General features: G+C 39.0%; 16 protein-coding genes and 3 non-coding genes across 19 annotated transcripts; 11 read left to right on the forward strand and 8 right to left on the reverse strand.

Moving 5' to 3' along the window:
* Positions 1-55: 55 nt before the first annotated feature.
* On the reverse strand, positions 56-283 carry CMI7 (Cmi7p; the record flags this gene model as incomplete). The annotated part of the gene is made up of 1 exon (XM_002999328.1): positions 56-283. One exon carries the CDS (start codon positions 281-283, stop codon positions 56-58), a length of 228 nt encoding a protein of 75 aa, XP_002999374.1.
* Positions 284-649: 366 nt separating this feature from the next.
* WBP1 (dolichyl-diphosphooligosaccharide-protein glycotransferase) lies at positions 650-1948 on the forward strand (the record flags this gene model as incomplete). The annotated part of the gene is made up of 1 exon (XM_453681.1): positions 650-1948. The coding sequence occupies one exon, from the start codon at positions 650-652 to the stop codon at positions 1946-1948; it is 1299 nt and encodes a 432-aa protein (XP_453681.1).
* Positions 1949-2162: 214 nt separating this feature from the next.
* GIM4 (tubulin-binding prefolding complex subunit GIM4) lies at positions 2163-2593 on the reverse strand (the record flags this gene model as incomplete). Its single annotated transcript, XM_453682.2, has 2 exons — positions 2163-2479; positions 2575-2593. The coding sequence occupies 2 exons, from the start codon at positions 2591-2593 to the stop codon at positions 2163-2165; spliced, it is 336 nt and encodes a 111-aa protein (XP_453682.2).
* A 322-nt stretch (positions 2594-2915) lies between these two features.
* YEA4 (Yea4p) lies at positions 2916-3929 on the reverse strand (the record flags this gene model as incomplete). The annotated part of the gene is made up of 1 exon (XM_453683.1): positions 2916-3929. The coding sequence occupies one exon, from the start codon at positions 3927-3929 to the stop codon at positions 2916-2918; it is 1014 nt and encodes a 337-aa protein (XP_453683.1).
* Positions 3930-4443: 514 nt separating this feature from the next.
* VAB2 (Vab2p) lies at positions 4444-5289 on the forward strand (the record flags this gene model as incomplete). Its single annotated transcript, XM_453684.1, has 1 exon — positions 4444-5289. One exon carries the CDS (start codon positions 4444-4446, stop codon positions 5287-5289), a length of 846 nt encoding a protein of 281 aa, XP_453684.1.
* Positions 5290-5313: 24 nt separating this feature from the next.
* Positions 5314-6165, reverse strand: CFD1 (iron-sulfur cluster assembly protein CFD1; the record flags this gene model as incomplete). Its single annotated transcript, XM_453685.1, has 1 exon — positions 5314-6165. The coding sequence occupies one exon, from the start codon at positions 6163-6165 to the stop codon at positions 5314-5316; it is 852 nt and encodes a 283-aa protein (XP_453685.1).
* Positions 6166-6571: 406 nt separating this feature from the next.
* Positions 6572-7015, forward strand: BET1 (Bet1p; the record flags this gene model as incomplete). The annotated part of the gene is made up of 1 exon (XM_453686.1): positions 6572-7015. The coding sequence occupies one exon, from the start codon at positions 6572-6574 to the stop codon at positions 7013-7015; it is 444 nt and encodes a 147-aa protein (XP_453686.1).
* Positions 7016-7212: 197 nt separating this feature from the next.
* On the reverse strand, positions 7213-9333 carry EPS1 (protein disulfide isomerase EPS1; the record flags this gene model as incomplete). The annotated part of the gene is made up of 1 exon (XM_453687.1): positions 7213-9333. The coding sequence occupies one exon, from the start codon at positions 9331-9333 to the stop codon at positions 7213-7215; it is 2121 nt and encodes a 706-aa protein (XP_453687.1).
* A 431-nt stretch (positions 9334-9764) lies between these two features.
* On the reverse strand, positions 9765-11060 carry YIA6 (NAD+ transporter; the record flags this gene model as incomplete). Its single annotated transcript, XM_453688.1, has 1 exon — positions 9765-11060. One exon carries the CDS (start codon positions 11058-11060, stop codon positions 9765-9767), a length of 1296 nt encoding a protein of 431 aa, XP_453688.1.
* Positions 11061-11666: 606 nt separating this feature from the next.
* Positions 11667-13175, reverse strand: MIT1 (Mit1p; the record flags this gene model as incomplete). The annotated part of the gene is made up of 1 exon (XM_453689.1): positions 11667-13175. The coding sequence occupies one exon, from the start codon at positions 13173-13175 to the stop codon at positions 11667-11669; it is 1509 nt and encodes a 502-aa protein (XP_453689.1).
* A 2980-nt stretch (positions 13176-16155) lies between these two features.
* GCN4 (amino acid starvation-responsive transcription factor GCN4) lies at positions 16156-17157 on the forward strand (the record flags this gene model as incomplete). The annotated part of the gene is made up of 1 exon (XM_453692.1): positions 16156-17157. The coding sequence occupies one exon, from the start codon at positions 16156-16158 to the stop codon at positions 17155-17157; it is 1002 nt and encodes a 333-aa protein (XP_453692.1).
* A 407-nt stretch (positions 17158-17564) lies between these two features.
* On the forward strand, positions 17565-18320 carry NAS2 (Nas2p; the record flags this gene model as incomplete). Its single annotated transcript, XM_453693.1, has 1 exon — positions 17565-18320. One exon carries the CDS (start codon positions 17565-17567, stop codon positions 18318-18320), a length of 756 nt encoding a protein of 251 aa, XP_453693.1.
* Positions 18321-18375: 55 nt separating this feature from the next.
* URM1 (ubiquitin-related modifier URM1) lies at positions 18376-18681 on the reverse strand (the record flags this gene model as incomplete). The annotated part of the gene is made up of 1 exon (XM_453695.1): positions 18376-18681. One exon carries the CDS (start codon positions 18679-18681, stop codon positions 18376-18378), a length of 306 nt encoding a protein of 101 aa, XP_453695.1.
* A 221-nt stretch (positions 18682-18902) lies between these two features.
* KLLA0_D14179r lies at positions 18903-18974 on the forward strand. The gene has a single exon. It is a non-coding gene; the product is annotated as a tRNA-Arg (tRNA).
* Positions 18975-19569: 595 nt separating this feature from the next.
* On the forward strand, positions 19570-21321 carry KLLA0_D14201g (2-isopropylmalate synthase; the record flags this gene model as incomplete). Its single annotated transcript, XM_453696.1, has 1 exon — positions 19570-21321. The coding sequence occupies one exon, from the start codon at positions 19570-19572 to the stop codon at positions 21319-21321; it is 1752 nt and encodes a 583-aa protein (XP_453696.1).
* Positions 21322-21581: 260 nt separating this feature from the next.
* KLLA0_D14223r lies at positions 21582-21690 on the forward strand. The gene is made up of 2 exons: positions 21582-21618; positions 21654-21690. It is a non-coding gene; the product is annotated as a tRNA-Trp (tRNA).
* A 90-nt stretch (positions 21691-21780) lies between these two features.
* KLLA0_D14267r lies at positions 21781-21852 on the forward strand. The gene has a single exon. It is a non-coding gene; the product is annotated as a tRNA-Asp (tRNA).
* Positions 21853-21971: 119 nt separating this feature from the next.
* EST3 (telomerase subunit EST3) lies at positions 21972-22526 on the forward strand (the record flags this gene model as incomplete). The annotated part of the gene is made up of 1 exon (XM_453697.1): positions 21972-22526. The coding sequence occupies one exon, from the start codon at positions 21972-21974 to the stop codon at positions 22524-22526; it is 555 nt and encodes a 184-aa protein (XP_453697.1).
* Positions 22527-22816: 290 nt separating this feature from the next.
* On the forward strand, positions 22817-24148 carry APM1 (Apm1p; the record flags this gene model as incomplete). Its single annotated transcript, XM_453698.1, has 1 exon — positions 22817-24148. The coding sequence occupies one exon, from the start codon at positions 22817-22819 to the stop codon at positions 24146-24148; it is 1332 nt and encodes a 443-aa protein (XP_453698.1).
* Between the last annotated feature and the right edge of the window lie 35 nt (positions 24149-24183).

Below are 24183 nucleotides of genomic sequence, written 5' to 3' on the forward strand. Positions count from 1 at the left end.
CCAGCAATCTCATATGTATAATCACATCATATAATACTAACGATAGATATATTTTCTATTTATCGTCATTATCAAGATTTCTATCATCAGTAACCCCAATTAAATCCTTATTGTCAGACTCAAGCGCTGACAAATCCTTTAATAATAGTTCAATCTTATCTTCCATCTGGTTTAATATCCTTTCCATCTGATCAGCAGTCTTTTCGCCCTGATCAATCTTCTTCAATGTGTCAGCCAAAGTTGCTGGGGTTAAGTCTGTTAATGGTGGTTCTTCCGATGTCATGATTTGTGATTTTTGATAGTATGAAGAATAATAAGAGCGTAGTGCAACTCTAAACCGAAAATCAGAAGCAGAAGCAATAAAAATGTTTAAGATGCAGGTAAAAGTCAACCTAAGACTCCAATATGAACCTGGAATCCTACACTAAGATGAAAATTAGCTAAGTAGCCCTTTGCATTATGGTGATATATGTGTATTTCTTGAAAAGCATAATTCATCCTGAGTATTGAAATTCAGAGAAAAAAATAAAATTGGTTTTTAATTAGAAAAGGACCACTTACCTATTTTATGGCGCGAAACTTGGCCAAAGCATTCAGACATATAGATCACAGTTAGGCGACTCAATTGCAAAATACAGGTTATTTAGGTATGCTACGGGTTATGAAAGCTTTTGTAGCGATTTTTTTTCTGGCACTGGGAGCAGTGAATGCGCTTTCTGTTCATGGCTTGAAGACACTTGTTATTTATGATAATAGAGTCACTGATTTGGATAATTACAGCAAATTCCTAGATTCATTGAAGCAACGTTCATATGATATTCAATTAGCTTCTGTGAATGAAGATGCTGAAGTTCTTTCCTTATACAATAATGATGAAAGGTTGTATGATAATTTGATTATATTCCCATTGAAAACCAGACAAATCTCAAAGCAGATTTCCACCTCGAAGTTAGTTCAATTTCACACCGAAGGTGGTGATATTATGGCTATCACGTCCCCTGAGGGTCTTGTCGATCCAGTCAGACTATTTTTGAACGAATTGGGTATCTATCCAAGCCCTAAGAATTTCCTGCTCAAGAATTTCAATGAAAACGGCCCATCTGGTTCCCACGAAATTTCCACCTCAAATATCTTAAACAGATACGTCTATGATGGCTCTAGAGAATTTGAACTAAACTATGAAGGTTCAGCAGCTTTGTTAGATAACGGTGAGTACATTGTGGAGATTTTGAGGGCTCCAAGAGAATCCGTTTGCAAAGATATCAACAACAAGGAAGAGGACTGGTCAGTTGGTTCTCAAGGTCATTTGATTGCGGGCTTTCAAACGTTGAACAGCGCCCGTACTACTTGGATTGGAAGCTCGCAGTTCTTTGACGATGAGAACTTTTCAACCAATGGACCCTTCATCGAGGAATTGACTAAATGGACTTTCAGGGAAAAGTCGGTGATCAAAAGTACCGGTGCAGTCCATAACCATGCAAGCGGTGTTTCATTTGAAGAAGTTCCTTACAAGATCAAAGACGAAATTGTGTATGAGATTGGTTTGAGCGTTTGGGATGGTGCTAAATGGTCTCCGTTCACAACTAATGATGTGCAATTTGAGCTAAGGTTGGTGGATCCTTACTATCGTTTAACATTGAATGCCAGTAGAAGAACAGAAGACACACAATACTATAGTACCGGTAATTTCAAGTTGCCAGACCATCACGGTATGTTTACTTTCTTGACTGATTATAAAAGAAGTGGGCTAAGCTTTATCACTGAATCAGACACCAAAGCTATCCGTCATCTAGCAAACGATGAATACGCAAGAAGTTACGAAATCACAAATTCATGGGTGTATCTAACAGCAATCGGATCTGTAATAATTTCTTTCATTCTGTTTGTGGCTTTCTTTATCGCTTCATCCAGCAGTCTACCGGTTGATTCTGTCAAGAAACAACAATGATTAGGTATAAAGGAAACTGAAACCCAAAAAAACTGGAATCTCTGTTAGGAAAGTAGTTTACATTTGTTATACATACACTATAGAAAAAGTATTGTATAGAAATAAATTAACAGCAAATGTTATGCATATTCATGGAGTTTATCACCCCGTTTATTATGTTCGATGGATTTTTTTGGCTAACCAGTTTAGATCCGCAACCATTGTGTCATGCGTCTCATTGTCTCACAACTTGGATTTTATTATCCTTCTTCCATTTTTCGAACTCTTCTGCTGTCTTTATCAATTGTCCCTTCAACGTGGAAACTGTTTGTTCTAATTTGTCTCTATTGTTCTGTAGAACAGGTATCGTTGTTTTCACATCGGTATCGACTAATGCGCTGCCTACCATTCTGTAGCACTTCCTTTCTGGATCTGTTTCGTTTAATGTCTTAAGAACTATATCATGTTCATCCTTATCACGACCTAGCTCGATAATCTTAGATTGTAATTCTTCTAGTGTGCCTTTAAACTCATTGTATTTCAACTGAAGAACTTGGGCAATGGGATTTATATCCTGGTAGTTAGTATGAGTGAATTGTATGACCTACAAAGCAAATCAACAATATGGAAACTCCATAGGCACATACCATTAGATGCCTGCTCCATTGCTAGTGCGTATATGGTTATCTCTTGGTGGAAGTTGAGCCTGTACTTCTTCTATTTCAAGTTGACTTTTGGTATTCTTAAAGATTAAGAAGCTTCCTTCTAAAGCTTTTTTTTTTAGTTTACCGGTGGATGTCTTTAATTTCATAAAAGTCCTCCAATGTGTTAACATAGTGAGTAGAAGTGTAGAAGTGTAGAAGTATAAGGTCTGCAAACTAGTCCATCGTTACGCGACGCGCTGCAGAGGAATCAGTAAATACAAATTTATAGCCATTTAATGAAATGTATATATCTTATGTTTTTTCTAACAGAGATATTGTGAATTCTATTCAACCTTCTTCTGCACACATTTTGAAGTACCATTGGCAACGGAGTTCCAAGAATAAATTATAGCCCCTGAAAACACTATAATAGTCCCAGAAATAGCTGTTTTTGTCATGTGGTTGCCGAAGATGTATACGCTTAAAAGAAGACTCGCAAATTTCCTGATAAGCATGATGACAGATAATGTAAGAGCGTCAGTTAAACTTGCTAACAAATTGACACTCTGAATACAGATGAATTGGGTCAAGTTATTGGCAATCAACATGAATAATTTTCTTGGAAGATTTATGTTCGTATACGGTAACAGGACTGTTTCTTTTGACTCCATCAATAGTGGAAGATCCTTCTTCAAATTCAAACGAGTGAAAATTGGAAACAATGGTGTTGAGAGTAGATGACAATAAAACGATGACTCTTCCCAAAACCTTCCATACTTACGAAAGGTATACTCATTAAGAACAGCGAGTAATGACATCGCCATCGTTGATAATGAAAGTAATAATATACCGAGAAATAGCCTGTTTGACCCGTTAGAATATTGAAAGCTTTCCAAAAAGTTATGCCACGACGTAATTTCAGTAGACCTGAAAACAGAGGTAATTATGGCCCCAAAAGTCATCATGAGTGCTGCTATAATTTGAGCAAAAGGATATCTCTTTTTGAGAATTATTGAACTGAAAATCATGGTGTTTACGGTGCTCAAACATTTGATGACAATGTGTAATGGAATTGAAATGTTGTACATGAAAACGTTATTATTAAGAACAGATCCAATGAAAAAGAGCAACGCTGACGTTGAATGGATAAAGAACGGTATCTTGCAGGGTTTTATTGAGACTTTCCTCCCTTTTAAGCTGACAAACTTCGGCAGTTCAATTAGGATAACGAATATAAACTGTGTAAAAGTGACCACATTTCCCAACCGATCTTTATTATCTAGTAAAAGTTCTTCTAAACTCAATACATTGGAACAGCACCCACCAAACAACGATAAAATAGCCAATATTTCTATCATTACTAAAGAAATGAAATTATGAGATCAATTGGTCAACGTAAGGGTATTCAACACATGGAATGGTTTCTATATATATAGTAACTCTCTCAATCGACAATAGGAAAAAAAGGACTAGCAATCAATTGACCTTTAAATGAATCCAATAGAGTTAATCTCATCAATCCAATTGAATTCAGTAACCATGAATACCCCTAGACTACACATCCGGAACGATTTCAAATCAACTTAAACAATCTTTCTTTCATGATGACATGTATTGTAAAGAGGTTGCCTGAATTTTATATGAAAAAACGTTTAAGAACCATAAATGCGAACCTTAAAATAGACACGCATTAAACCAACGTATTAAGGGCACGTTTGTCAGAGAAAGAACAGCGAGAAAGGCTCAGTTGAACTAAACTATTAGTGTACTCAGGAACCATTATTTATTGGCTAAAATTTTTATACTTGTACTGACCCAGTGCCATCAATAACTTTAAGGTTCTTTGAAGGTTGAGATTCCAACTGCTATAAGATGAGTTTCCTATTCTATGGAGATTCGAAGCACCTGAGGAAGCGAGAGAGCTTCCACTTTGCGACAATTGAAAAGAGTGATTATTCTAAACAGTTGCAATCATTGCCTTTGCTTCCCTCTTCCTCTTCATTGAGACAAGATCATATATTCTCCAATGTGGCCAAGGAAGTAAATCAAATCAGTGACGATGTTGCCATAATTTATTCGAGACTTCAGGAAGAAATCGATACAGAACAATCGCAGACGAAAGAAGTAAATAACAAGATCAACCACTCGGTAAAAAAACTAGAGTCTAGCTTTTCTAAGTTAGTAAAACTACGATCAAAATTCACTAAGGATTCGGATAAACAGTTAAAACAGTTCGAAAGCAAATATTCTGACATTGATAAGAAGGTACGAATAATCAGAGATGTGAATGAAGAATTATTAGACTACGTAACTAGAAACGGTAGTATAAAAGTTGATGCGACGCAATTCAGCAAAATTTCAAAGCTGTTGCAAGAAAGGTTCCCAGAGAGTAGTAACACGACAGAAACCGAAGCGAATAAGGACAATAGTGGGCAGTCACAGAACGAAGCTAATTCCGAGAGTTTGAACAGCTCTTATTCGAGGCAAAGTACAAATGGAAGCCAAAATAATGCTAAAAAAGATTATCATAGTACCAAAGGAAATTCAGCGGACTCAAACACCACCAAATCGTACCGTCAGTCGATATCCTCGGCGCCATTAGCACTGTCATCAATCCGGAGTACATCAAGGCCATCAATCGCTACAACTCTTGAGCATATATGTATCACAGAACCGTTCACTAGACCTCGAGGCATGAGCAAATCGGCTGACTTATGAAAAGTTTCATGTCAAATTTACCCATTATTGATCTGTTCCACTTTTTACTTCACCGTTCAGTACATTATCTAATATCTTTGAGAAAATGACATACAATCCAGAATCCTTGTAGAGATCAACTAAGCTCTCTTTGAACCCAGTCTGTTTCTCAATCAACTCGACAAACGTCGGATCAATTGGAATATTCCCCAGGTACGGAACGTTATATTCGCTGGCTAATTTGAAACCGCCTCCTCTAGAGAAGATATCTGTACATTCAGCACAATGAGGACATATAAATCCGGACATATTCTCGATGACACCGAGTATATTGAAGTTGACTTTCTTACAGAAATTGATTTCCTTTCTCACGTCTGCCGTAGCGACACCTTGAGGCGTGGTAACAATAATAGCACCATCAGGTGCAGCCCACCTCAACTCTTCTGCGATAGATATATGTTCATCCGAAGTTCCGGGCGGTGTATCGATAATCAAATAGTCCAAATCTCCCCAATCCACATCTTTTATAAATTGTTTAATCATAGCACTTTTCTTAGGACCACGCCATACCACACTATTACCTCTATCATCCAAAAGAAAACCCAAGGACATGAGTTTCAATTCCCCTCCTGATGTCGTAGGAACACTAACGGGTATCCAACCCTTAGAAGCCTGATAAACCTGTTTATTTTCTAAACCAAACATTCTAGGCAACGACGGTCCAGTTAGATCAATGTCTAAAACACCCACTTTGTATCCCTTTAAACATAAAGTTAATGCTGTCTGTGTGGTGACAGATGACTTACCAACACCACCTTTACCAGAAAGGACCAATATAATGTGCTTGATGTCCTTTAAGGACTCAGGCATACCCAATAATTCGGTTTCAGCTGACATCGAGATACAATTGATTATGATCCTGGGACACTAAACGTACCAGCCACTGCAGATATGACTGTATATGCTCACAGTGGACAGAATACTTATAAAAGGGTATACTGCAAATACTTTTCTCAGCCGTTTAAACAGTAGGTTGACTAATACATTTAACTCTTAGCTTAACTAGGATTTCATGATGATAATGATACCTTTGTCAGAGCGAAGGGGAAACCTTCGAGGACAATATCACGTGATTAAACTTCAACAAAAAGTTTTCGTTAAGCGAATCGATTTGGTAGTAGCTTACAGATGGACTAGGAAGTTCCAAGGTGAAACTGCACTTAATTCCCTATGGTTAGATCTGAGTATCTTGACAAATCTACACTTTGTATTTTATTGTTGAGGCACTAGAAATAATTAAGGTATGAGTTCAAACTATAGTGGAATGCAAGGTGATTTGACACAGCGAGATGCGAGTAGGACGCAATTGTTTGCGGGTACTGACTTCTCTAAGTATAAACAACAACAGGATAGACCAAGTTCGCCGTTTGATAGACCATCCCCAGGGGTAGATTATTCTCAAGCAACACTTTCGCAGCTCGAGTCTCAAAGTGATGAACAAATGAATACCATGAGTGAAAAGATCAACGCACTAAAGAATTTATCTCTACGAATGGGAGATGAGATTCGTGGTAGCAATCAGACCTTAGATCAGTTAGGAAACGTTTTTGAACAGACTAGCAACCGTTTGAAAAGGACTTTCAAGAGAATGATGGTGATGGCTCAGAATTCTCGCATTCCATTAAAAATATGGTTCATAATATTTGGTGTTCTGACACTTTTGTTCTTCTACGTCTGGATACGTTGAGAGAGCGAGAGCGAAATAAAAAACCACAAAAGGGTCATGTACTGAAGAGTATCCCATCGAGCATGTATATCTAATTCGTATTGGTTAAACGCATTCCTTCACGCATTATATGTACCATTAAAAAGATATATTAATAAATCGTAACTATCAGTATTAGGTTGAAATATAAGATTATTTATAGGAAGAATTCCTGTTCCTCAATCCATGAGCTTAGCTTCCTTCCCGAGGATACCATGAGTATCCCGTTTTGCAGCGTAACGTCTTTTCAGTTTATAATGATGAATGGTTCTGGGTATTTTCCATAACGCCAAGAATGTCACCACAACAAATAAGTAATTGATTCCGCTAAATTCGCGGAGGTAGTCAATTAATCTGAGCAATCCACTGAGTGGAGTTCTCAAAAAGATGCGTTCAATACGAAGATCAGGGTGTCTTGCGGGGAAATTCAGAATGGAGAGGACTTCGGGCAACGTCTCTAGGGTGATGTATTGTCCAGAAGCATCCTTTTCGTAATAGATGGCTTTTTGCTTGTCCACGACAATGATATCACCAGTCTTGAACTTCCTGAAGTAAACATTTAGACCTTTATTATTCAAGAGAGAAGGGGATTCATTAATGTCCAAATAGGCAAATATGACCTTGTGATTATAACTGTAATTTATCTCTTTTCTCATGGCAGTGACTATATCAACGGATGGTGCGTTTTTGTTCTTAAGCTTTTGCACCAGTTTTTTCTTTTCTTCTCTGGCCGTCTTAAGACCTTCGTACACCGCCTCGTTACGCAATATTTCATAACTATGTGCCGCTACTCGTAGGCCTTCGACGATTTTCTTTGAACCTTCTTCAAACTTATTATTCTTCTTATTAACCAATTGAATTACCAACTTGTCATAGAAATCTTGTTCAAATCCTTTTAATGCTTCAAAGTTTTTGGATGTAATCTCAGTGACAGTTGGAAGAGAGTTTATAGTGAGCCAATCCAAGATGAAGTCCAAATTTCTGGTTTCAGTTGTTGAATATCCAGGGAATATGATCGGAGTAAACGTAGATTTCTTGAATATGAAGAACGTTGGTGATTGGGTAATGGATGTCGTGATAAAATGGTCCTCATTAATTTCAGTGCGTTGATCGGTATTATAATCTTTGTACAGAGTTTGATAGAGAGTATGGCTTAACTTCTTTAGGTCGTCAGTGTTCTTGTACAAGTAAATATTAGGGATGTATCCCAATGGGTCAATGAGTTGTTCCAAAAATTGCATATCCTCAGGGACAACAGTTTCCGGGTTATAATTAAATACAAGCAATATTTTATCGGCTTCGGCATTTGCTTCCAAAATGTCACTTTTTGGTTCTTTTACAAAAGCTTCGATCTCATCCTGATCAATATTTGGAACGTTACTGTTGTGTAAAGTTCTTGTAGCAAAATCAATCAAGGATTCGCTATCGACACGCTTTGGACCAAATGGGAACTTAATAAAACTACCACTCTTGCGGTTAGGTAAGATCAATGCAAATTCCGGGGCTCTTTCTAACCTAGAGTTTCTCTTCTGAGTCAAAGTATCGAAGGACAACTCCCTACAAATGGCTTCATTCTTTGAAGAATCTGTCGGATTCACACAGTTGAAATGTACCGTATTGATTCCTATCGAGTCAGCCTTGTTACTTACCAACTTCCAAATCCGTTGAAAAAGCGAACAGTCTTCACAGTTTTTGAACTGATAAGAAGATTCGATATCTTCAAAATCAGAGGTTGGCCAAAATGAGACAAAGTATGGTTCAGTTTGAGGTTCTGATAAAATCTTCAAGAGCTCACCATCATTCAACAGTTTACTCTTGCTCGATAGTTTAGTGATATCCAGATTGTCTGCATCCAGAGCTTCCTTTCTTGCAAAATTTAGCAAAGTTGTTTCAGTCCGTTCCAAACCTCTGGGAAATGCCTTGATAAAGCCTTCTGGTCCATATAATCTGATGGTAGGGTATGAATTAATACCCTCTTTCATACATAAGTCTCCTGACTCGATACAATCCACTTGATGGAGAGATATGTTGAGCTGCAAGGATTCATCGTAAAAGCCATTGTACGTCTTTTCCCAAATTGGGGCTAGCTGCTTACAATGATGGCAATATGGACTGAAAAATTCGATGATGTGTAGATTCTTTGCTATGGTCTCGTCAAAGTTGGCTTCAGTCAATGGAGACGGTAATTTACTTTCTGGATCCGCAGCATTACCTTGATTAGGATTAGCTCTTGGTGGTGCACCTAAAACCAATGGTATCGAAAGAATCAAGTATTGCAAAAGCCACAAGTGAGAAACCATTTCGGTAATAGAACCTTTAGCTGATATTTCTTAGTAGCACAAGAATTCCTAATTGCTCCAATACCTCACTCATGTATATATATCGTATTGATTTCCAACCTTTCCTATGTTGCATGTAGTCAAAATGGGCATAAGGCTATTTTAAATTACTGCAAAAAAAGATACTGATTGATAAGAATGATGAATAAAGGCATATATATATATATAAATAAATACAATACAAGTAAAGGATAAGTGTAGAGACTTTTGGTTAATTAACGATGAATATGAGAGAATATTTAAATGAATACGTGCGCGTGAGTATGTGGGTATACAGTTAAGTATATGACGTGTAGGTGTTAGTTAACGTCGTGCATAAATATTTATATAGAAAAGCGAAGATATTGAATGGAAACATAGAGATGATAATGAAAAAAAAAAACCCATCCATTCTATCCGCCCCTTTCTACCTCTATACTATCGTTCCAAAGTTTGAAATGCTTCCTGAAGTATTCAAACGAGACTAAAGTAATTGCTGATGCCGGTACAGTTCTGAACATATTAGTTAGGAAACCCGAATAAAACCCTCTTATCCCTTCCTTTGCATAAGTCGTTCGTATTATCGATTTAATGGAAGGTTTCATATCAGATTTCAGTTGTAACCTGGTTCTTAGTATTTCATGAGGGTAGGTGAGCGTTGAAGCGATCATCTTTGACCCACAGGATGCAACGATCAACCGTCCCAACTGAAAATTTGTAGAACCGGTAGTCTGTGGGTTACTGTTACCGTTGACGTTCATAGTTTCCTGATTAGGTCTACCACTTGGGTAACAATGCAAAACCTTCTTCAGTTTTTCGTATACGGGGAAGTGTATAGCTACATGTAATAATCCAAACAACGATGGGATCAACCCGGAGTAAAAACTCTTGATTCCTTCGACTTTGTATATCTTAATAAATGCGTCCAAGGTGTTTTTGTAATGCGTCATGCCCTTAATATTCTTACCTGACTGAAGCATTAACCGTGTCTTAACGACCCAGATCGGGTTCGTGAGCGTTGTGGAAATGGCTCCTGCAGTCAAAGCAGACATCGAATGCGAAAGAAACTCCGAATTGTTGAAATACCGAGGGTACGATAGCTTACATCGTTCGTAAACTGAAAAATATATCATCCATGTCGGGAAGTACCCCAGAACTATCGGTACTATCCCCTTGTACAATCCTCTAATGGATTCGTCTCGTACAATCGTCGTGAGAGTTCCCCAGATACCACTGTAATATTTCCCTCCAAACGTGGTAGCAACACTACCGACCGGACGAGTCACCGGACCATTAAGTTGCAAACCTTGAGCCTGTAACCTAGTCTTGGCAACATCCAACGGACATACGATGACACCGGCCAAGAACCCAGCCAATGCACCACTCAATGCTGTAATTTCTGTATCGTTGAAATGCCCCTCTTCCCTTACAATACTAAGTCCATGTCGGCTCGAAGAACCTTCCAAGTCTATAGCGCCGGATCTAGAACTACAACCGGAGTTCACGCCCGAACTGACAGTGACAGAACCAGACGCTACGGCAGCGACAGCTGCCGTGCCAGCTGTTGCTGTCACTGCATCTCCGACATCCTGCTTGAGTACTTTATCTATCTCCTCCTCCGCAACCAATCCTTGACCCATCGACCGTCCAGTTGCTATATTATCAGTACCACAATTGTCAGTTTTTGCAGCACTGATCGAAGATGCCATCTAGCCCACCAAGTTGCACCAATTGTGAACACACAATCCTTTATATATGTGTATGTGAAAACAGGTTTGAACAATTGAATTCTTTCAATGAGAGAGTGTCTTATTTTCTCCGCTGCTTACTTTTTTTCGATTTGGAAGAGAGGGGTCAAAATCAACGGTTTTTCACGATTCGAATATTAGAGTGGAGACGGGCTAGGTTTACAGGGTACACCTGGCGCTGCGCATGACCACGAGTTGCCTGTGATTGCACTATATATATGTAAGCTTAATTATTTTTACATATATAAACATATATGTGTGGGAAACAAGTACTTCTGTTCCAGGATTCAGGCCATGGTGTTCTTTCTAGGGTGTGGATTTTCTCTTGTTCGAAGTGATATAGTCCGATATTATTGTTCAAGCTTGATGAAACAGTGGGAATACAAAAGATCAAAAATTTGTTAGGATGCTTAAGTGCTGGTAAGAACATCTTACTAGCACATAGCATATAGATTACGTAGTTTTAAATAACTTGAGAAAACGAAGATGACAGAGAAGGTTGAAAAAATAGAGATGTGTGAGAAGAGAGTCGGTCAACCAGTCAAATGAAATATTAATAGTACATCTTTAGCCTACCTTGAATGCTGGTGTGAGATTAGTAGTAGTAGTGTTACCAGCGGTAGTTGGGTCAATGGCAGTTCCAGTCAGGGAACTTTTCGATGAGTCGGATCCGATGCTGTTCGAGACAGGACTAAGGTTGAGCGATGAGCTGGACGTGGATCCTCCAGGGTTCATTGACTGGCCGGATTGCGATGTTATACTGCCTCTGCCTCCGCCTGCAGCTCTACCGCTGTACATGGGATTGAAGTTCATATTCATGATCATGTTATTTGTGAAGGATCCACCAGGGGTGGTAACGTTCGATGATGCTGAAAGTGGTGGTGGTGGTGGAGGCACGGGTAAATAAGCCATTGGTTGAGTTGGTGAAACGTTGCTAGTTTTATCGGTGGTATGTTGTTGCAGTTGTCTCAACTGCGGCGGTTGAGTTGCGGAAATTGGTGGCAAGCTACGGCTGATCGGTTGCTGCGGCATAGATAACGGTGGGAGATGGTGTGTAAACGGTAGTTTATTCAAAGTGTTACTGTTGTGGCTGATTCCAGGATCTGCTGAAACTTTCGGGTACATTTCCTGGTGATATACGGAAGTATAGTTGTAAGGGTACTGCGGCAGTTGAGCTTGTGTTCCCTGCTGATACATTTGTTGGTAGTAAGGAGGGAACGCTGGTGACTGGCCTGGAGGGCCAGGTGGAGGCGGTGGGAATATCGACGGTTGGATAATCCTTTGCGGAGGTACAAACATCTGCGAAGGTACCTGCTGAGGCATGTGCTGAGGCATCTGCTTGAAAGAAGGAATGCTAGGAGCGGCTAGCCCCGGAACTTGAACCTCATATTCATGCTGCTGGTGTTGATGGTACGGTTTCTTCTTCTTTTTCGATTTCACCGATCCGATAGTCTTGAAGTTCCCGATACTCGTATGTTCCAACGCATCCAACAACCGTTGCGACGGAACCACTTTCTGGAATCGTACCATTTCACTTGGTGTGACGAGAACTCCGTTCGTGATATCATCCAGCGTATAGTACGAGATGATATGGATAGTGAAAAGATGTCGATCACGAGGATCCTGCGTCGGATCTAGCTCATCCACGTTCGATTTAACTCGAAGCGAAAAGGCTTTCTTGATCAACCCATCCGATCTGTAACTGTATGTCGCAGTACCGGCGATGCAGGCATCGCCGGTACTACCTGTATTGGAATAATTCGTAGAATCACGTGACTGCTGCTTCGCACTACCGCCACCACCACCGCTATTCGATCTGAACAACTCTTTATACACCAAAAACTTACCAACAACCCTTGACGGAGACCAGGGGATCCCGTCAGTCCATCGTTTAATACCGGATTTTTCCTCGATGAAAACAAAAATATTGCCCGAACAAATAAGCTTCGGTCTTTCAATTTCGTATGGTCTTCGAGACACAGAATGGAGATCTCCGTTCAAAACACATTCTACTACTTTCAAAGCGTCATCGTTATTTTCAATGTAAGCTCTATTGAGCGTTGGCTTGACGTCCATATGCTAAAATGACGGGAAAACGGGAAAAACAGATTAAAACTTAAAATAAAAACAACGACAACAGAAAACAACGATATTTGTGTGTGCCTTGTTTTATGGCCTGTATGAAATAACCTATGCTGACGACGTCTTCTTGCTCATGGATCTGATCCTAGCTGTATTCTTTGAAACAGGGTCCAATGCGTCTAATATAAAGGAACCTGAATTGGAAAGTGGCGCAGAGGGATGTGAAAAACGAACCAAAACTGTGGCAAACACCAGGGAGAAGTAGTAACTTCTATTTGATATGATGTAATATGATCTATATATATATATCCATATATATTTATATTCATATTTACATAATTATATACATATCGTATCATTTCAAAATCAACACATAGCGAAAGGGAATGATGCATAAGAGAACAAAGCAGAGCATACCCAGGGCCAGAAACTCATCTGGAAAACCCCATATACACAGCACAGAACCATGCACATGAACCGAAAGGAAAAACAGAATACAGAATGGAACGAGAAGTCAAAAAGGAAAACAGAATGGGAAGTCTCTTAGAAGAGAACTCAGTAAGACAAGAGATTAACAGCGAGAAAAAAGTATAATTTAGAGAAAGAAAGAAAAAACACAGAGAGAGAAAGCTAGGGGCCAAAAGGTTATAACCGAGACAGGACAAACAGGACAAACAGGACTAACAGGACTAACATTGAAGTATATCTAGTTTCCCGTTTTAGCATGAGGTTAAAGCATAGAAAACCCTATTTGCCACAGAAGAATTGTGCGATGTACGATGTGCAATGTGCAATATGGTCTTGTGTATTTCTCGTTTCGCGTTTGAAGATACTTCCCTATTTAGCATCCCTTCATATCCAGTAGATTGTAGCAACGAAAGCCTATCTCTTTGAAAGATAATGCGAAAGAGAAAAATTTGGCTGGTTTCCTGGTCTAAATCTTGTTTTAGTGTTTTTTAGTCTTTTTTAGCTTGGATCCTCTGTGGGAGATTCTGGGGGGGGGATTTTTCATATTGGAAAACATAGATCTTCTGCTCAGAGGAAGAAGTGCAATGGGGTGCAGCATGATTTTGGACAATAATATATGCAAGTGATTACACGGGTTATGAAACTACGGGAGACGCAAACAGAGTGAAGAAAAAGGGCAGGGGTAGTGGCTGGTTTTCTCAGAAAGATTTTATCGGAATCCTTTGTCACGAGTATGTTGGGGAGGAGGGGAGGGGATGGACCCTGAAAAAAAAATTCGCATTTAACATGCCCCCAGGAGTGACCATAGTCAAGTGCAAATATAATCATGTAATCATGCAAGGATGCAGGGTTTGATATATCGTTTCGGGAAAAGGAAACCGTGGGCAGGTGGTGTCTTTTCGATTGTTACGCCCGACGGGCGTAACAATCGCATTTGACATATTTTTTTGCCACACAACGGTTTTTGCCCCTGCGTTTGTTTCTGGAAGGCCTCTGTCAAGGGCGGAAAAAATATGCACCGTACAGAGGAGAATGTCCGTTTGAGGCGTTCATATTCACATGACGAGCGGAAATAAGAAAGACAAATCAATCTGCACATCCACGTGATGCCACGGTAGTGGCAACACGTGGTGGTGTTTTGTGCGGGTAATATTTTGGTGTGCACATGCCGGTACCGGCATGTGCACACCCATACCTCCCTACTTCTGCTTTTTTTTTCCATGGCGGAAAAAAAAAAAGAACAACAACAACAACAACAACAAAACTCCAATTGTCACTCGAGGGGCTGGCTACCTGGGTCCAGGTGCTTCTGCCATTCGAGATCCAGTGATTTGATTGGTGGAAAAAAATGACAATCTTCGGGATTCCCAAATGGAAAAACAAAGCGTCCGAGGAATCATGTAGACTCATTTCAAACTTTAAATTTTCTCTTGAGTTGTATTTTGGCTGCATTTTTTTTCTGAAAAATTTTTCACTTTTTCTTCCTGATGATTCCCATATATAATGATAATATAGGTTTTATCAAATTCTATTCAATCTTTATACACTTCCCACACTCACTCTATTGAATCTTTAAAAAGGTTTTCTTCGCTTTTCGTGGCTTTTCCTCTCTCCTCAAGCATTAATACTCTTATCATAGTCTGTTAGACTTTTACAAAACAAGTTCAAAACCGCTTTCGTTTTACATTAACACACTGCATCCCCCTCCCCCCACTCGAACTGTGCGAATCCCATTATCCCTTCTGTTTTCGCAAATCACATTAATCAGATAACTAATACTTTTTCAACTATTTTTTATCTTGATTAATACATTATTATTATTTTAACTTGGAATCCTACTCCGCATTTTACGAATCACGTGTTTTCTGAAGCGAAAACTTTAGAAAATAAAATGTGCTACTAAATTGTTTTTCCATTAGAGTTAAAACCTTAATTTGACCTTATAATAAGCATTGAATCCTAATTTTTGAATTCAATTTATTTTATCTGCCTTTTCAATAGAAACCGCCGCCCCCAATACGAAATGATGATGCAATAATAACAATATTATAATAAAAAAGAAGCTTCGAAATTTTTTTATTATTTTAACAGAGATTATAGAGAACCCCTGTTAAATGAACTGATTGTTATAATTCACCAACGATAGATCAGTATACCTTTTGTTGATGAATTATATTAATATGAATTGTTACTAAAGAATTCGAAATGTCGAATTTGAAGTAATCCGAACGAACCGTTGTTTTTTTTTTTAAAAAAGAGAATAATATTGTAGAGAGAGAATTAACCGATTAATATTATGACTAAAGATCTGGCGAGAAACTGATGGGACTTGAAAAACCCCATCTCTTACTTTACCCAAGAGTTAGTTATAATCTTAGAAGTTACAAATTTACCCGTTTTAGAATTTTCCCCTCCAGCTAACAATAATGCACCGTCATCGAATAATTTAAATTATAGTAGCGTTTTCCCGTTTTAAAAGCAAAGAATTAAAGAATTGAGTAAGAAAATGAAAATGAATATGAACATGAACATGAACCTAGAAATGAGCGTTAACCCACTCCAGCAGCAGTTTATCAACTTGCCAAATGCAAGCTCTGTTGCTGCTGATGATGTTGCTGCCGCCTCTACACAAGTGAAAATGGAACCAAGCCAGAACTCTACCATGGGTGAACTGATCTTTGATAAGTTTATCAACCATGCTGTCGAACATCCTCATCTCCAACAATCTGTCTCTAACGGCAGTCCTTCCGGTGGTGATGCAGATGATATTTCGCCAAAACTGTTCAACATGAACTCTGCTGATCCTACAATCACTTCCAATGAGATCTCGACCACAGAATTGAACGCATCCATCGTTGAAACTTTCTTCGACGCCGCCTCATCTACTGATTCTACCCCAATTTTCGAATTGGATAACCAAGATCTAGGTGGTGTGGAAACTTGGACTTCGTTGTTTGACAATGATATCCCAGTCACCTTGGAGGACGTTTCTGACTGTGCCAATGCGGTCACTTTGGAGTTGGAATCTACGCATAACGTATCTGTACAACACCCTTCTGTTGTTGACGATTTAGTGGCTCCACCAACGAACACAATGGCTTTGAAGCAAAACCAATTTTTGCCAACACCAATGTTAGAAGATGACCTTCAATTACCATCTAAACCAAAGTTCAGCAAAGCATCTGGTAGAGTTTCCAAGCCAACTAAATGTGAAAACTTGACTCGCTCTCCTTCTCCCTCAGAGACTGAATCGAACAAGTACGACAATTTGGGTGTTATTGCCTACAGCAGAAAGCAACGTGCTGCCCCATTGACTCCAGTGATCCCAGAATCTGACGATCCAATGGCTGTTAAACGTGCTAAGAACACTGAGGCTGCAAGACGTTCTCGTGCTAGAAAGCTCCAAAGAATGAACCAATTGGAAGATAAAGTCAAGGAGTTACTGCAGAGAAACTCTGATTTGGAAAACGAAGTGACCAGATTGAGATCAATGCTTGGTTCTCAATGATTTATTTTAAAAACAAAGAAAAAACTAAACTGTAAAACCAAAAAAAAAATAATCAAACTTTTTTTCTCTTAATTTACTCTCTATTCTGATTGTATTTTGTACTTCACATTGATCCATCTCCATAAGACTGCAGAAGTGTTAAGAACTTGAATCTTTAACTAGTCTATCAGATTTAAACATTTCGCGGTCGAAAAATCGAGCCAATGTCTACAAATACAAAATTACTGTTATGTTCCCTCACCCTCGTTCTTTTCTATTGAACATATCTTACTATAACAACCACTATTATTTCACTTTTACTACTTCTACTATATTATATACTTTATTGTTTAGAACCAGATCCTTATTTACATATTAGAAATCCTTTAAAAAAAAAATTAAACCCCAAGCTCTGCTTTCATTCAAACATGATCAACAATGATAAGGGACAACAGGTTGGGAAACTCAAGCCATATACTGGTAAACCTGATAACGCAATGAATAAATTAGAAGCTGCAGTGAGCAATGAAATCACTATCATTCCTACCGGTTTGACGGAACGAATCAACGAATTACCACATCTAAACTTCTCTCAAGCGTCACAATTGAAGAAAGAAGTGGAAGATGAATTGACGAACCAGTTCGATAATTTATCAGCCCACAAAGTTGATATGAATACCCCCTTGACTACCGCTGAGGGGTTTCCCCGCGGTGATTTGGATCTAGTCACTATACGGTTAATTAAACGTAACGTAAACGTATTGAGAAACGATTTGAGACGAATCATCGAAAGAGTCGAGTATCTATTGCCACTTGAATTTGAATCGCTTAATAAGCAAAACGCAACTGTAGGAAAGATGCAGACGCTTGAAATGGGAGATAGCAACGAGGATTCAGATCTAAATCTAGATTCTTTGATCGCTTTTGCAAAAGTGGTGGACGTAAAATTAGGATCTCCAAGTCATGACGCAGGATTACAAACAGATGATCTTATCATTAAATTCGGCACCGTACATGCCCTTAACCACAATAATCTATCCAATATCGGTAAACTTGTTCAAACTCGTATAGATGAAGAGATCGTACTTAAGATAAAGAGAAATAATGATATCGTTACTATACAGTTGGTACCTAGGTCCTGGCAAGGCGCAGGGTTACTAGGATGCAGGATAATACAAATTTGAATGAGAGGACAGCATATAATGCATATATATTCAACATCTCGGCAGTTTTTCCAGATCATCCACCGTGTAGCGTTGAGGTGAACGAAACAACGTCACCGTCTTCCAATACGTACTCTTTTTCACCTTCAAGTTCCCAATCGGTATCGTTGATCAAAGTCAAAATTCCTGGTCTGATACTATCGTTCTCTAAGAAAACATTCACGTCACCTTCATGTTCAATAAGGTTATCTACGATCCATTGGATTAAATCTCCGACATTGATCTCATCCTTCCCATCCAGTTGAACATCCACTTTATATTGTCTCTGTTTCTTGACAATAACATCCAATCCACCTAGAAATTCAATAATAACTCTGACCATTGTGGATTAATTTATCTGATATGTCCTAGTTTGACCTTGACCTGTATGTGATGTTTAATCAGTATCTCAGTAGTGACATGTCAAAGCTCATCATTATATTTCTTGGGTCCTTGGTTTCTGCTGAGAGGGAAAACTCACAAAAAAAAAAAATCGGGTGGAAATGACTTTGTCAGGTCGATCGGTACACCAATCCCCAAATTCTCTTCAATAACAATTAATATGCTCGCGTGGCGTAATGGCAACGCGTCTGACTTCTAATCAGAAGATTGTGGGTTCGACCCCCACCGTGAGTGCTTTATTTTTTTCTCATTTTTTCCCATTTTTCTGCTCATTCATAGCTTTCCTTTAGAAGTCACGGGACCGAGTATACCAAATAAAACTAAAGTACCAACTATACCGTATAGTTAGTTACCCAACCGCAGGATATACACCTCACACAAAAATGGCATTCCCTCTCCAACAAATTGTCCATTCTTCCATCGATTTCTCTGTCACTTCCAGCTCCGTTCCGTTCCCTTCTTCCATACTATGGTGATGACTCTGAAAAATTTTTAAAGGCATCGAGAAAATTGCTGAGTAACACAGACAGACCTCTGCAGATGAGCGTACCTGCAAACCGGTTGATATTTCTTAGACTTTGATTATGGATGACCAGGGTAAATGAGTCAGTCAAGCTGCAAAGGGAAAGAAAATGTCATCAGGTTAATCAACGATTTGCCAAGTGCATTATGAGTAATAAAAAAAAGCTGATGATGTGTTGCTAACATTGATTCATATATATATACATACATTCAAAACTTGAAATCATTCATACCACCTTAATTTGGTTGGTAATTAAAAAGGAAAACCCATCAGGCACATAGAGAAGTAAAGAGTCATTAGAGCAAGATGCCATTCTACAAAGATCCTTCAGTGAAGTATAAACCATTCGTTAGCAACGTCAAATTACAGGACAGGAAATGGCCTAGTAAAACCCTTAATAAGGCTCCAAGATGGTTAGCTACCGATTTAAGAGATGGGAATCAGTCTTTACCTGACCCGATGAATTTGGAAGAGAAGAAACTGATGCTCGATAAGTTATGCGAATTGGGTTTCAAAGAGATTGAAGTTGCTTTCCCTAGTGCTTCTAATATCGATTTCCAATTCACTCAATATGCAGTGAAAAACGTACCAGAAGACGTTTCCATTCAAGTTCTTTCTCCATGTCGTGAACCCTTGATCGAACGTACCGTTGAATCTTTGGTCGGTGCCAAGAGAGCCATTGTACATATCTATCTCGCGACATCACCATGTTTCAGAGAAATCGTTTTCAACAATATGTCTCATGAAGAAAGTATTGAAAAGGCTGTGAAATGTGCCAAACTTGTTAGGTCCTTGACAAAAGACCATCCGGATAGACAAGATACCCATTGGTCATTTGAGTTTTCTCCAGAAACGTTCAGCGATAGTGAACCGGATTTCGTTCTAGAGATTTGTGAAGCTGTTAAGGCTGCTTGGGGACCCACTGAAGATAATCCAATCATTTTCAATTTGCCAGCTACCGTCGAGATGGCTACACCAAACGTGTACGCTGACCAAATCGAATATTTCGCTCAAAGTATCTCCGAACGTGAGAAAGTATGTATCTCTCTCCATCCACATAACGATCGTGGGTGTGCTGTGGCAGCTGCAGAATTAGCTCAAATGGCTGGTGCAGATCGTGTCGAGGGATGTCTCTTCGGTAACGGTGAACGTACCGGTAACGTTGATTTGGTTACCTTGGCATTAAACCTCTACACACAGGGTGTATCTCCAAACCTCGATTTCTCCGATATGGCTTCTATTATTGAAGTCGTTGAGAAATGTAATAAGATTCCCGTGCATGCTAGAGCACCCTACGGAGGACAACTTGTCGTTTGTGCATTCAGTGGTTCTCATCAAGATGCCATCAAAAAGGGTTTCGAAAAATACGACAACAAGGTTAAGGCTTTACAAGAAAAAGAGGGTCCAGATGCAGTGGTACCTTGGAAAATGCCATATCTCCCCTTGGATCCTCAGGATATTGGAAGAACGTATGAGGCTATCATCAGAGTCAACTCGCAATCAGGTAAAGGTGGTTCTTCTTGGGTTATCCTAAAGAACTTGGAGCTAGATTTACCAAGAGATCTACAAATTGCATACTCTAAGATCGTTCAAAATGAAACTGAGATAGTCGGTAGAGAGTTGAAGAGCGATGAACTAATCTCTTTATTCGAGAAATCGTATTTCGTTGGATCTCATTCAACTACTGGTAAATTCAAGTTTATCGACTATAAATATGACAAATCTCCGGAGAATTTCACTCTTTCGGTGCAGCTATCAGATGGAACTACTCAATGGGATTTGGAAGGTACTGGTAACGGTCCAATCTCTTCTTTCATCGATGCTGTGAATAAAAACTTCAAAACTAATCTTGATGTGAAAAACTATCATGAGCATTCCTTGGGTAAGAGTTCCGATTCGAGAGCTGCTACTTATATCTCTGTCTCTCATGAAGGATTTGTTCAATGGGGTGTTGGTATTCATGAGGATACTACTCTGGCTTCATTCTTGGCGTTGTTATCTTGTATAAACGGTCTTGATAGGGCAAAGAACTTCACTGTCAATTCAGCTGCCAATTGATCTACCCATGCGGTATGGAAATAAACGCCATCATATCTGAACTATATATATATATATATAAATCAATGAGATATACCGATATTTATTTCAATAATGAAACATGAACAAAAGCTTCCAAAGGCATTCCCATGTTTCTTCTATTATGGCCATGCTCGTGGGTAAAGCATATTTACCAGAACCTATTGTGTCATCTGTGGCCCCTTTTACATGACAAAAGTAAGTCGGTTATATTCTATTCTTGTCGTAAATGTTTCAAGAATGAAGCGGTGGCTCAATGGTAGAGCTTTCGACTCCAGTTAAATTCTGGGAATTTTCCAAGGAAACAAAATTGCAATCGAAGGGTTGCAGGTTCAATTCCTGTCCGTTTCATTTTTTAACATTTTTGCATAGCTAGTCACATGACTACTTTTGCCACGTGGATTATGATTTTGTCCAATAAACTCTCATCGAATTTACTATTCCGCGATAGTTTAATGGTTAGAATTCGCGCTTGTCGCGTGCGAGATCGGGGTTCAATTCCCCGTCGCGGAGGAATTTTTTTACATTTTTGTATCAAGGTACAATCTCATCCTAAAACCCATTGTAGTACAGAAACAGAGAAGCATTATTAACATACACTGAACAGAGACTCTAACCTTATCAATCCTCACATGCCCAATGTTGTACTTTCTTCAAGATTAACGAATAATGATTCAGTGTTCTTGCAGGAATGGATTAAACCTTCGGTAAGGCCTTATTATTTAAAGAATGAAAAGACGAAATTCTGGCCAGAACAACGTGAACTGGTAACGGACTTACTAGAACATGATATCATAGAGTCAGCTTTCCAAACGGCTTTGAATCCCGCACCTCAGAGGTTCGTCAGAATTGTTAAATTCCATAGAGTAAACGATTACACCGTTTATGCAACGATTAGAGACTCTACAGCATTAATTCTATGCTACTTCACTGTAGACTGCGTGCTAGATTACGAAACTATAAACAATGATAGGATCACATTGAATACACTGAATACGTTGTTCGTCATCGGCAATGTAACCCTACAGTTTTGGAACCACAGAGAGTGCAAATTATGGTTCAATCAGGATTTTCCTGGACTTCGAATGGTCCCCGTGCTCAAGATTGAAAAGGCCCGGATGTTTGACAGAGACCAGATCTCGTCCAATGTCCAATTTGAATGGGTATATGACACACTTCATGGTTGAAGGTCTCTCTTGCCGAGTGTTCGCATTGTTAGATGCAATTTAGCACCTCGTGTATGTGGTGTACCGCTGTAAATAAGTGAAATTTCGGTATCCAAAGCATTGAAATCTCGAAACTACATTTATAAATAGTGTCTGAACAATGAACAATCTAAGTAATAGCCAAACCGTACACTAATATATCGGTATAGGACCCTGTATAGTAACCAATTGTGCAGTATCACTAGTGTGTTTTTTGCTCTTTCTTTGGTGGAGTTTCAGGAGGCAACATTTCTTAAAAAGATACCAGTATAATGGCTTCGTACGTTGCATTTTGTGATTCAAAGGGTAAGCCACTACTCTCGAGAAGATACCAAGATGATGTCTCACAGTCTGCTGTCGAATCGTTCCAGCATTTGTTACTAGAAAGAGAACAGGAAAGCAGTGTCATGCCTCCTTGTTTCCATCACAATGGGATTCACTACATGTACGTGCAGTATAACGATGTTTACGTGCTAGCATTGACCAGGTCAGTATCCGTTAATGCTACCACTATGTTCGCCTTCATGTACAAGTTGATCAATGTAGTTGAGGAGTACGTGAAAAGGGTGGAAGAAGAGTCAATCAGAGATAATTATATTATCATATACGAACTTTTAGACGAAATGATGGATAAAGGCGTTCCGCAAGTGACAGAAACGAAAATGTTGAAACAGTATATTACTCAGAAGTCATTCAAATTGACTAGGTCAGCGAAGAAGCAAAAGAATGTGGCTAGACCACCAACCGAATTGACCAATTCTGTCAGTTGGAGACCAGAGGGTATCAAGTACAAGAAGAACGAAGCGTTCTTGGATGTAATCGAATCGATCAATATGCTAATGACACAGCAGGGCCAAGTATTAAGATCTGAGATCTTGGGTACTGTCAAAGTTAGATCCCGTTTATCTGGTATGCCTGATTTGAAATTGGGTTTGAATGATAAAGGTATTTTCACAACTAATGATCAAGAAGATTCACCTGAACCTGTAGTTTCTTCGAAGAAAAAGAATAGTAATATAGAACTTGAGGATCTAAAATTCCATCAATGTGTGAGATTGAGCAAGTTTGAGAATGAAAAGATTATCACGTTCATCCCACCTGATGGGGAATTTGATCTAATGACTTATAGACTCTCTACCCCGATCAAACCTTTGATATGGTGTGACGTTAAGGTACAGGTACATTCAGGGTCTCGTATCGAGATTCACTGTAGGGCAAAGGCACAAATTAAAAAGAAGTCAGTAGCGAATAATGTGGAGATTTTAATACCGATTCCGGAAGACGCAGATTCGCCCACGTTCAAATATTCTCGTGGTAATATCAAGTGGGTTCCTGAAAAGAATGCAATTCTATGGAAATTTAGTAGTTTCCAAGGTGGTAAAGAGTACTCAATGGCTGCGCAACTGGGGTTGCCCTCAGTCTCTGATGCTGAACCACCAAAATTAAAAAGACCAGTACAAATCAAATTCCAAATTCCTTATTTCACAACATCCGGTATTCAAGTTCGTTATTTGAAAATCGAAGAACCAAAGCTACAGTATAATAGTTATCCTTGGGTACGTTACATTACGCAGAGCGGAGACGATTACACCATCAGGCTGTGAAAGTGACCATGATTTGAAGAATTTCTGGCCATCCT

Source organism: Kluyveromyces lactis (genome assembly GCF_000002515.2).
Source record: "Kluyveromyces lactis strain NRRL Y-1140 chromosome D complete sequence".
NCBI classification, from domain to species: Eukaryota; Fungi; Ascomycota; class Saccharomycetes; order Saccharomycetales; family Saccharomycetaceae; genus Kluyveromyces; species Kluyveromyces lactis.